Raw genomic sequence first — 12,183 nt, 5'->3', positions numbered from 1 at the left:
AAACAATGTGACTTGTTAGCTCCTCGTCAATACATTGTTTCTAACTTATTCACAAGCGACAAAGGAGTTGAGGAAATAACAGCTAGAAGGGTAAAATGGTAATTTAGTAAATCCCGACTAGCTGATGCCATTCATGAAGGGTAGCATAGATAATATTCAGTGGATCCGCTCATTATAATTAGGTCGAATTCTTGAGTAGAAAACAAATTCATTTGAACCGAGAGATTTTCAGTGTCAGCTCTTTAGTGGAGTCAGCTGGCATTAAGCTAAACTTGGAAAAGGTTTGTGAACTTTTGAGTCCAAGTGTTTAGCTAAAGCTTTGTTCATTTGGGTCCATGAGGTCACTGTCACGAATCACATCGATAGGAATAGTTAAACTGGAAGCTAAGTCAAAACAAGAACGAAAATAGTCAAAAGGGTATTTTTGTCTTTTGAGACAAAGGATGAAATGAATGTCAATAAATTTTTTGACAAGTTCATTTGATGACTTAATGTCACTCGGCCATAATATGATTAATTGGGCCTTGTGAATTAATTTCATTTCATAAGAATTTTATTGAAAATTCTTATTGGGCCTTTTTCATGTTGTCATGAACAAATGGAAAAGCTTCTAGAAGCCCCTTCTAGAAGGTGATAGGCGCCCATAATACCCATAGGAAGAGAGAATATTTTGTGCATAAATGTATCAAGATACTTGCCAAAAGAAAAAGAGGAAACAAATTTCCCCTAAGAGGAAACATGGTGGGCGCCCAAATGTGGTCAAGAGAGAAGCAAACAAAAGAGGAAACAAATCCAAGGACTTACTTGTTTTGTCTTGGACGTGCACCTCTTTGAAGGAAAAGGGAAATTGGCTCATGAATATGTGATATTCTATAGAAGAGGAAACTACCTTATTGAAGGTGAGACCTCTCCTATAAATAGGAGCCTCATTCCACACTTTTCATTCATGCAAAGTTTTAGAGATTGAGAGCTTCTCTCTCTAGACTTGGCCGCCCCTTCCTCTCTCTCTCTCTAGTTTATATTTTCGATTTTTCTTTTCTTGGCACCTAGGTCCTCACTCGACCTAGTGTTTAGCTCTGCGACTTCGAGACTCGTTCTTAAGTCGTAGTGTTTAAAAGTGCCCACTCACTGATTCCTTCTTTTCGAGTGATTTAGTGATAGAAACTTTGGTGGTTGCTCGAGGTGCCGAGGAAAGAAAGAGAGACGTGCTGCGATGGGAGACGAGCGTTGCAACTTTCCAAAAGCTTCTACAAGGTTCAAGCTTCAAGAAAGGTTAGTAACTTTAATAGCTCATATTAGTTTTTATTTACATGTACATGCTCTTGTCTAGGTTAGTAAAAACTAGTTTTACTTAAAAAGAAAATTTTTAAAATTCCGCCGCTTAACGAAGCGTTAAACTTTTTCTTAAACCCTAGATCGATTCCAACAAATGGTATCAGAGCTATGGTCAAAGGAATGCATGTGCATGTTTTTAAATTATGAGCTTGAAAATCGTTTTCGAAAGTTTACTAATTTTGTGACAAGTTAGAATTGTAATCTTAGATTTTTTTTAATTGCTCTTGTCTTTAAATTAAAAACCATGTTGATTTTCTATGAGTTTGGGATGATGTTAAAACACATTAGAATCAGTTCTAAAATTTTTTAATTATTTATATTGAAAAACGTGTTTTAAAGGTTTGAGGATTTTCGAGTAAAATTTTGTGACTAGTTTTGTTATCTTGCTGGTTTCTTATTTTTACTTGAATCGTTTTATGCTTGTTGTTATTTCTTTTATGCCTTGTTATTACCTTGCTAATAAAACACAAATAAAAGCTTTAAACAACATCTTAAAACGTTCCGTTACACTTGATTCTTTTTCGCACCTAAGTAGGACCAAGTTTTAATTTATTTCTTTTTCTTCGAGCTGGAGTAAACCCGCATTAAAAGTGGCATAACTCTCTGCTCAGAAATCTAAATTTAATGATTCTTGAATCAAATTAAAGCTCTGTCTGTCCTCTGTCCAATGCCACCGGTTTCGGCTCAAAAGGACATCGGAGCCGCCAGATATGGCGATTTTACTCCGAGGTGCGCGGCTGTCTGAAACTCCAGTTTTTTAGAAATCCGGATTTTCAAACCCCACTACCATGAGTTATAGAACTCTAATGAGAAAATTTTCTTGAGCAAAAATGTTTTTCATATGATTATAAACATGATGTGTAAAGATTAAAAGTTTTGATTTTTGAAAGATTAATTGAAATTGAATTTTTACAAAACTAGTTTGAATTTTGAAAAACCGTTTTCACTTTCAAACTTGAAAATATTTTGTCATCCAAATCAAATAAGTTTTCAAAATGTTTTCAAAACTATATCTATATCACATATGTTCAAAATCTATATGCTCTTGAAAATTTTGAGTGGGAGGTCTCCTTGTAGACAAGCCGAAAAATAAAAAGATGTGTAATCTCAAACTTTCAAGTGTTCGAGTGAGTTGAAGTTCACACTTCCCTCACGCACTTTCCCGAAATAGAAAATAGGAAAAGATCGAGTATGTACCTTGTGCCTTTATGCACTAATACTGCTCTGAACATGTCGATCTAGGATTCTCTTCTAGTTGTCCGCTCTGTCGCTCTCTAACTAGGAAATTTGTTTCCGAACTTATAAGAGTCGATGAACCAACTCCAAAAACTAAGTGGGAGGGTTATATTCGTTGTTTGTAACCCGCGATCCCCAACACTAGTGAAAGATGCAATAACGTGGGACTAAGAGCCGCTCTTGCGACCCTCACTTAAATGTGAGTACTCCAAGGCGTTATTGCTTCGATCATTGCTCAATGAGCTACGTCCGAGAGTGATGCAATGATGGCAAGGCCTCCCCTTGGGGGATTGTTTTTCAAAGCTGATCTTTTGGACTAAGTGGTTGGTTGCACACTTAGGCTCAATCCCTAGTATCCTTCCTTAAGGCTCTGCGAAAGGATGTGAGTGATCAAACCAATTTACAAGGTGGCTAGTCAAAATGATGTACTGACATCTTGGCTTAGCATTAATGATGTGTCATTTACTTATAAATGGAGATTTTTTGCGGCCTTCTTTTGAGGGAGTAAATTATCGTTTGGTTTATAACACCTTTGGATTTTATAAAAGTCTTAATAAAACTTAAATCCTAAACCAAAGACTAATCATAAACTTGTTTCAACTTATATAGGCCATATGTCTCTCTACCATCTCTCAATCTTTCTTTCCTCGATCAAACTCGAAAACGAAAACTACGTAGATTCGAAACGTAACCTCGACATAATACCTACCGTTAACAAGCACAAATGGGTACTCACCACCCCGTGTCCTCCTCTGACGAATGCTGATTCAACTCAAGAGGACAATGACGCCTTAGCGGCCTGGCTTCGATCCGATGAGATTGTGAGGTGCTATATCTTGGCATCTATGAACAATGTGCTGAAAGAGCAACATCGTGACATCGAGACTGCCGCTGACATGCTCTACAATCTCCTTGAGATGTTTGGAGGGCAAAGGCGTCAAACAAGGCTACAAGCAGTCCGACAGTTTATGAACTGTCGAATGAAGGATAGGACTCCTGTTAGAAACTTTATGATACTGATCATTAGTTATCTAAATAAAATGGAAATCCTAGGATCTGAGATTGATGGGAAGAATGTCATAGATATGATCTTACAAACTCTCCCCGCATCTCTTGATACCTTCAAGATGAACTACTCCATAAACAAGCTAGAGTACATTGTTACCAAGCTTATGATGGAACTTCACACTGCTATAGGTCTCACTAAGAGAAAGAGGAATCAAGGAGAGGCACATGCTACTGAGCAAAAAGCCTCCGCCTCTGGAACTAAGAACAGACCTTACAAAGCCGATAAAAAGAACTGTCCTGCCTATCTCAAAGCAAAGGAACATAGTATTGTACTAGAAGCATGCTTAGTAGCTGATAATGTATCAACGTGGATTCTTGACTCCGCTGCTACTAACCATATTTGTTGTTCCTTGAATGGTTTCAAGAAAACCAAAAGCTTAGAGGAAGGCGAGTTCTGTTTCAAATGGGGTGATGGGAGCCTGGTGTCCGCGAAGGCTGTGGGATCCGTGACGCTGTCTTTTGAAGACCGCACTTTAAACTTGAATAATGTTTATTTTGTTCCTACCTTTGGGAAGAACTTAATATCCGTTGCTCGTCTTCTTGAGCAAGATTATTGTTTAAAGTTCATTAAGAATGGAATTCGTATTTCGTTTCCTGATAATTCTTTTGTCACTGATGCATGTATGAAGAATGCTATTTTTTACATCTATCCCACTCAACCTTCTCTTTTAGACACCGAAATAGATAACGATCTAATTAGGGAGCCAAAGAGGATCAAACTTTCTGAATCCTCCGATCTAACAAAATCAACATACCTCTGGCACTTAAGACTTGGTCATATCAGTCTAGATAGGATTAAGAGACTTGTGAGGGATGGTCCACTCCAAGCCTCTGCAATAGGTTCACTACCTACTTGTGAATCCTGTATAGAAGGAAAAATGACTAAGCGACCTTTCTCCGATAAGGGTCGAAGAGCCACTGAGTTGCTGGAACTAATACATTCTGATGTATGTGGTCCGCTCAACGAACAGGCACGTGGAGGATACGAATACTTCGTTACCTTCACTGATGATTACTCAAGATATGGGTTTGTCTATTTGCTTAAACACAAATCCGAGACCTTTAACGTATTTAAGGTCTTTAGGGCTTTAGTGGAAAAGCAAACTGGCAAAGTGATCAAAACCCTTCGATCTGATCGAGGTGGTGAGTATATGTCTGGAGAGTTCGATGACTTTCTTAAAGAAGAAGGTATCGCTTCTCAGCTTACCGCACCTGGCACACCTCAACAAAACGGAGTGTCAGAGAGAAGAAACCGAACTCTTATGGAGATGGTTAGATCAATGATGAGTTACTCATCACTCCCGCTTTCCTTTTGGGGATATGCCCTCGAAACAGCCGCCTACATTCTGAACCAAGTTCCGTCCAAAACGGTTCCTGGTACTCCTTATGAACGATGGACTGGCCGTAAAGTGAATCTTGGCCGCATCCGAATTTGGGGTTGCCCTGCACACGTGCTGAGGCAAAAGACTAGCAAGTTGGCTAGTAGGTCAGAATTGTGCCTGTTTGTAGGATATCCGAAGGAAACCAAAGGTTTTACTTTCTATAGTCCCAAGGACGATAAGACTTTCGTTAGCACGAATGCTCGTTTCCTTGAGGAGGACTTTATGAAGGATGCGAAACCTAGAAGCAAAATTGTGCTTGAAGAAAAGTTGGGTGAGGAAGCTTCTACCTCATCTGTAAGAACTGTTCTTACCCCAACTGAAACACAACCTAACTCATCAGAATCTCGTCAAGTAGTACTTAGACGTAGTGGGAGGGCTACTCAAAAGCCTGACAGGTACATGTCTTATGGAGACTCTCTTGTAGCCGTCTCCGACATGGATGACCCTGTTTCCTATAGCCAAGCGATGGCTTGTTCTGAATCAAACCTTTGGCTTGACGCCATGAAAGTTGAAATGCACTCGATGTATGTCAACAATGTCTGGAAACTTGTAGACCTTCCTGAAGGGATTAAACGCGTAGGGTGTAAGTGGATATACAAGAAGAAAAGGGGTCCTGATGGGAACGTCGAGACGTTCAAAGCACGACTTGTGGCAAAGGGTTATACCCAACAAGAAGGGATTGACTATGAAGAAACCTTCTCGCCAGTCGCAATGCTTAAATCCATCCGTATACTCCTATCCATAGCTTCAGCTCTCGACTATGAGATCTGGCAAATGGATGTCAAGACAGCCTTTCTGAATGGCAATCTTGACGAGCGCATTTACATGGCTCAACCAGACGGTTTCGTGGATAAAGGTCAAGAGACCAAGGTTTGTGAGTTGCTTAAATCCATTTATGGACTAAAGCAAGCATCTAGGTCATGGAATATTAGATTCGATGAAACTGTAAAGAGCTTCGGCTTTGAACAGTCAATAGATGAGCCTTGTGTTTACAAGTTAATACACGAAGGCAAAGTTGTGTTTCTGGTACTATATGTCGATGATATACTACTCATTGGTAATGACGTGGGTAAGTTATCTGAGGTTAAGGTCTGGCTGGCAAAGCAATTCGATATGAAGGATCTAGGAGAAGCCGCATACATTCTGGGAATCCAAATCTTTCGAGATAGGAAAAACCGGACCCTGTCGCTCTCTCAAGCATCTTATATTGATAAGGTGATGGATCACTTCTCGATGCAAGACTGCAAGAGGGGTCAAACACCCTTTAGGCATGGAGTTTCACTCTCTAAGGACCAGTCTCCCAAGACTGCACAAGAGATTGAAGACATGAGGAAGATTCCTTACGCCTCTGCCGTAGGAAGCCTCATGTATGCTATGCTTTGCACTAGACCTGATATATGTTTCGCCGTTGGCGTAGTTAGCCGTTTCCAATCCAACCCTGGACCCGAGCACTGGATTGCTGTTAAGCATGTTCTTAAGTATCTTCGAAGAACTAGGAACTTGATGCTTACATACTCAGGTATTGACCTGACTATGACGGGATATACCGACTCCGATTTTCAAGCGGATAAGGATTCCAGGAAATCCACTTCGGGATCTGTGTTCATCCTTAATGGTGGAGCTGTTGTGTGGAGAAGTATTAAGCAATCTTGCATTGCTGACTCCACAATGGAAGCAGAATATGTGGCTGCTTGTGAAGCATACAAAGAGGCTGTATGGCTTAGAAAATTCCTTAAGTATTTGGAAATTGTTCCAAACGTCGACGAGCCCATGACCCTTTATTGTGATAATAGTGGGGCTGTCGCTAACTCAAAGGAACCTTAAAGCCATAAGCGCTCTAAGCATATTGAGAGGAAATACCGTTTGATTCGAGAGATCGCGCAATGCGGAGACGTGGAGGTGAAGTAGATCTCTGGCAGATCCATTCACCAAGGCCCTAGCGAACATGGTCTTCGACCAACTTCGAGAGGGATTAGGCATAAAGGACTACTCACATCTTCTTTGAGTCAAGTGGGAGTTTGTTGTCAATGGTGCCCACAAGAAGAGTAGTAGTGTCTATTTGTGTACATTTGATGTAATATAGTCTTACGAAGACTCTTGCTTGTAATTGCTTATTCATTAATAAAAAGTTGAAACGTTCATTCAATCTTCCTTGTCTGAAACTTTATGATAAAACCCTAGTCTTTTAGTCCATAAACAAACCTAACAACTTACGAAGAGACAAATGTAGATTTGCATGAACAAACTCTTCGTAGTTTGCTTAAAACGATATATTCGCAATCGTAGGGTCAAAGGACTATTGACCTCAGTATGATTGTTAGAAGAATCTATGATGTCTGGTTATGAGGCATTGAGAGTTGGAGACTCTATAGTTCTTCTAGGTATCTTCCGACGGTACCGAATTGACCAGTGCACTTCTAGAGACAATATAAGAACAAACCATTTAACCTCTTATGTCTCGAAGTCACTATGTAGGAATTGCATCATGCTTACCTTAATCCTGAAATGAGACATGCCATTTCACACCTTAGTATTCTCATTTGAGAAAGTCAAAGTTCGGACTCACTATGTGATTCCGAACAAGGCCTATTGGTGAAGTACTAAGTTGTGAGTCTGTCATGAGTAACTTTGTGAAGTTCTCATAGATATGGAATTCATGTACAAGATTGCTGAAATGCAATGTATGTCACCTCATGCTTTGTTCCTTGGAGTGTGAATAAATGAACTGGCCAGTGTCCAAATTGAGTCCTGACTCTTTTGGATGAAACAATGTGACTTGTTAGCTCCTCGTCAATACATTGTTTCTAACTTATTCACAAGCGACAAAGGAGTTGAGGAAATAACAGCTAGAAGGGTAAAATGGTAATTTAGTAAATCCCGACTAGCTGATGCCATTCATGAAGGGTAGCATAGATAATATTCAGTGGATCCGCTCATTATAATTAGGTCGAATTCTTGAGTAGAAAACAAATTCATTTGAACCGAGAGATTTTCAATGTCAGCTCTTTAGTGGAGTCAGCTGGCATTAAGCTAAACTTGGAAAAGGTTTGTGAACTTTTGAGTCCAAGTGTTTAGCTAAAGCTTTGTTCATTTGGGTCCATGAGGTCACTGTCACGAATCACATCGATAGGAATAGTTAAACTGGAAGCTAAGTCAAAACAAGAACGAAAATAGTCAAAAGGGTATTTTTGTCTTTTGAGACAAAGGATGAAATGAATGTCAATAAATTTTTTGACAAGTTCATTTGATGACTTAATGTCACTCGGCCATAATATGATTAATTGGGCCTTGTGAATTAATTTCATTTCATAAGAATTTTATTGAAAATTCTTATTGGGCCTTTTTCATGTTGTCATGAACAAATGGAAAAGCTTCTAGAAGCCCCTTCTAGAAGGTGATAGGCGCCCATAATACCCATAGGAAGAGAGAATATTTTGTGCATAAATGTATCAAGATACTTGCCAAAAGAAAAAGAGGAAACAAATTTCCCCTAAGAGGAAACATGGTGGGCGCCCAAATGTGGTCAAGAGAGAAGCAAACAAAAGAGGAAACAAATCCAAGGACTTACTTGTTTTGTCTTGGACGTGCACCTCTTTGAAGGAAAAGGGAAATTGGCTCATGAATATGTGATATTCTATAGAAGAGGAAACTACCTTATTGAAGGTGAGACCTCTCCTATAAATAGGAGCCTCATTCCACACTTTTCATTCATGCAAAGTTTTAGAGATTGAGAGCTTCTCTCTCTAGACTTGGCCGCCCCTTCCTCTCTCTCTCTCTAGTTTATATTTTCGATTTTTCTTGTCTTGGCACCTAGGTCCTCACTCGACCTAGTGTTTAGCTCTGCGACTTCGAGACTCGTTCTTAAGTCGTAGTGTTTAAAAGTGCCCACTCACTGATTCCTTCTTTTCGAGTGATTTAGTGATAGAAACTTTCGTGGTTGCTCGAGGTGCCGAGGAAAGAAAGAGAGACGTGCTACGAGGGGAGACGAGCGTTGCAACTTTCCAAAAGCTTCTACAAGGTTCAAGCTTCAAGAAAGGTTAGTAACTTTAATAGCTCATATTAGTTTTTATTTACATGTACATGCTCTTGTCTAGGTTAGTAAAAACTAGTTTTACTTAAAAAGAAAATTTTTAAAATTCCGCCGCTTAACGAAGCGTTAAACTTTTTCTTAAACCCTAGATCGATTCCAACAGCGCCGGCCAGGGGGCGGCGACTCGCCCATCATTTGGGCAAACCCTAGGCCCAGTTGGGCCGGGCCTGCGCGTTTAGGACCCAGCCAGCCAGGAGCCGGGCCGGGCCGCCGGGCTGGACGTGCGTGAGGAGGGCCCCACTAGCCAGAAGCCGGGCCGGGCCGCCGGGCTGGGCGCGCACGAGGAGTGCCCCACCGGCCAGGAGCCGGGACGGGCCGCCGGGCTGCGCGCGCACGAGGAGGGCCCAACCGGCCAGGAGCCGGGCTGGGCTGCCGGGCTGGGCGCACACGGGGCGAGCGCTGGGACGCGTGGGCGGGACTCATGGGCCGAAGGCCTAGACGGCCAGGAGCCGGGCCGGGCTGATGGGCCGTAGGCACGCGTTGAAGGCGAGGGATCGCTCGGGTCGGGCCCGCGCGTGGAGGAGCCAACCAGCAAGGAGATGGGCTGGGTCCTCGGGCTGGACGCACGCGCAGGAAGAAGCATGGCCGGTCAGGGCCTGGGCCGGCCCGAAGAAGGTGGCTCCGCCGGTCGGCAGTCGGGCGCGCACCCGGGCGGGCATGCTTGGGCCGAGGGGAGCCGACCGATTCGACCAGGCGACCGTGACGCTCAAATCGTCGAGCGCTCGAGCGACTCATCGTGCCACCACACTACACCTGTGGCGAAGCTTTTCTCAACCGCGTGGGAGGAAACGTGGGCCCTATCCTTCCCGATCGGAGAGTCGGCAATACGTGGCGAAGCTTTCGATTGCTAGTTTTACGAGCTTGAGGAGGCGTTATGGCATCCCAGATTCAGTGTCGATCCTGCGACCGCTGCCCGACGATCTCCCGACTTGCCCTCGGAAGGGACACGCCGCCATTCACGAGGCGAGTCTTCGCGGAGGGCTACGGTTACCCTTCCAGCCGGTGATCCAAGAGCTATTTATTCGGTTGTGGGGGTGCACGCGTCACAGATGTCTCCGTCTTTCTATCGGGTAATCGCTGCGTGCCATATGATGCTCTCTCGAGCAAAGAAAAGGGCGGTCACCGCAGACGATATTCAAGACCTCGTGGTTGTTCGCGGGGTCCCGGGGAAACCGGGCTTCTACTCGACGTTCCCTCGGAAGCGCATCTCCATCGTTACCAAGGTTACCTCGAAGCATCGGTACCCTTGGGTGTGGGTGTCCTAGTCGGCTTTCGGGGCGGCACCTCTATCGTTTGGGCCTGTGACCGACTTTCCCTCCGTCGGGGATGTTGAGGATTCCGAACTCGTAGCTGTGATCAAGGCAATCCCAGACTCGAAGCGGAAGGGGTCATTGTTTGAGTCCCCGGACCTAATGGCGAGGACCGGGTGGTTCGTACCCGAGGGCGAGGGTCCTCGATGTCCTACCTCCGGCGTGGAGGCCACGGAGGGTCCCGAATCTGAAGCCGGGGGTTCGACCGCTCCACTCCCCGATGCGGGGGGTACTAATCATACATGCGCTTTTATTCTTATCGCGGCTTTTCGTTGTTTATGCTTATGGTTGCGTTCTAACTAATTGTCGTCTTTCATCCTTTGCAGATACCATGGCTCGACATCGGCCGCGTGCACGAGTACCGATGGTGGAACCTACCGTCGAAGCTGCGGTCGTGGCTCGTTCCCGAGCCGAGGCTCGCCGCGGGGGATCACCAACGCGGGTGAGGAACAAGGTGATCTCCTCAAACAAGCGATCGTCGTCGTCGACCTCCTTCGGCTTGCCCTCCGGCCACAAGCGTGCCCATACACGGCGGCGCCGGATAGCATGGACTCGATGCTCCTAGCGGAGGCGGCGGAGCTGAGGGACCAGTGTTCTCGAGGGATCCTTGAAACCTCTCTGCGGGATTTCAAGGGTCTGCTGACGACGAGCGACCTTGAGCACTTCCAGCATGGAATCGGTGATGCTCGAAAGGTATGACCCGCTCGCTTGACTTACATGCGACCACTATGCCCATTTTGGTCGTGAGTTCACCACTCCCTTTTTTTGCAAATGCTCGCGCGTCAGGAGCGGAGCGACCGCATTCTCCGGGACTTGCTGCGGCGAATGCAGATCATGCAGAAGGATATAGAGAGCGCGGCGACTGATCATGCCGCCGCTCTAACGGGGGTTCGGACCACCCAGGAGTTCCAAGTACTCGAGGAGGAGTTGAAACGAGCTCGCGAGGAGTCAGCGACCGAGAGATCGCTTCGTGCGGTCGAGCAGGCGTCTCGGGAGAAGGCGGAGCAAGCGGCTGACGCCTTCATAGGGGAGATGAAGAAACTCAAGGCGGCCCTCTCGAGCCGAGACGAGGAGCTGAACATCGTTCACGCTCGACTATCGGCGAGCGAGATCTCTCGGGTCAAGGCCGAGAGGGAGAGGGATGCTTTGCTGGCAGAGGTGCAGACCCTCACCGAGGAGAAAGACGATGCCGTGCGATCCAAGACGGACCTGGAGGACGATTGGGACTTGGCGTTGGAGGTAGCTCGTTACGAAGCGGCCATACGAGTTCGAGACGCGACTGCGAGGGAGAACGTGTCCCGAGGGACCACCTTCTCCCTTTTTAATGCCATGTTCCCTCCTTTAGACGACGAGCCACAGGTGGATGACCTGCATCCCCAAGTCCCCGCGGAGGCTGCCCAATCGACGAACCGTCCGCTTGAAGGAGAGGCTACCGACGGGTCGAGCGCCCCTCGCCCCGAGGATGATGAGGAACATATCGATTTCGGCTCGGAGTAGCCAACTTTTATTTTTATTTTTTGCGCACTTGTTTAGCGCCTGCATTGTGTTTCCTTTCGGATACTTGCTGTGTTTTTCTTTCGTTTGACATTTGTCGTACTCTCGTATTTTTCTTGTCGGTTGTTCGTACAACATTGTTTGCTTCGGTTAAAACCTTTATTGATCTATTATGCGTCTTATTTTCTCGACTTGCTATGATTAGCGTAATCGATTCGCGCAATCCGATTAGTGCGTATCTTATGATCCTCGGTTTACTATATCTAGC

General features: G+C 44.7%; 1 protein-coding gene across 1 annotated transcript; it reads left to right on the top strand.

Moving 5' to 3' along the window:
* The first annotated feature begins 9,768 nt into the window (after positions 1–9,768).
* Positions 9,769–11,918, top strand: LOC149407929 (uncharacterized). Its single transcript, XM_089622661.1, has 5 exons — positions 9,769–10,074; positions 10,161–10,325; positions 10,377–10,504; positions 10,748–11,114; positions 11,208–11,918. Exons 1-5 carry the CDS (start codon positions 9,769–9,771, stop codon positions 11,916–11,918), a joined length of 1,677 nt encoding a protein of 558 aa, XP_089478787.1.
* Positions 11,919–12,183: the final 265 nt, after the last annotated feature.

This window comes from Urtica dioica, chromosome 1 (assembly GCF_054948205.1).
Source record: "Urtica dioica subsp. dioica isolate 48M chromosome 1, U.dioica_male_clone48M_v1_H2, whole genome shotgun sequence".
Taxonomy (NCBI): domain Eukaryota; kingdom Viridiplantae; phylum Streptophyta; class Magnoliopsida; order Rosales; family Urticaceae; genus Urtica; species Urtica dioica.
The sequence above is the reverse complement of the archived record's forward strand: the minus strand, read 5'-3'. Positions and strand labels throughout refer to the sequence as shown.

Coding starts and splice junctions, on each gene's coding strand:
- LOC149407929 (XM_089622661.1), top strand. CDS start 9,769: ATGCTTGGGCCGAGGGGAGCCGACCGATTCGACCAGGCGACCGTGACG. Junction 10,075..10,160: donor GACACGCCGCCATTCACGAG/GCGAGTCTTCGC, acceptor CACGCGTCACAG/ATGTCTCCGTCTTTCTATCG. Junction 11,115..11,207: donor GAATCGGTGATGCTCGAAAG/GTATGACCCGCT, acceptor CTCGCGCGTCAG/GAGCGGAGCGACCGCATTCT.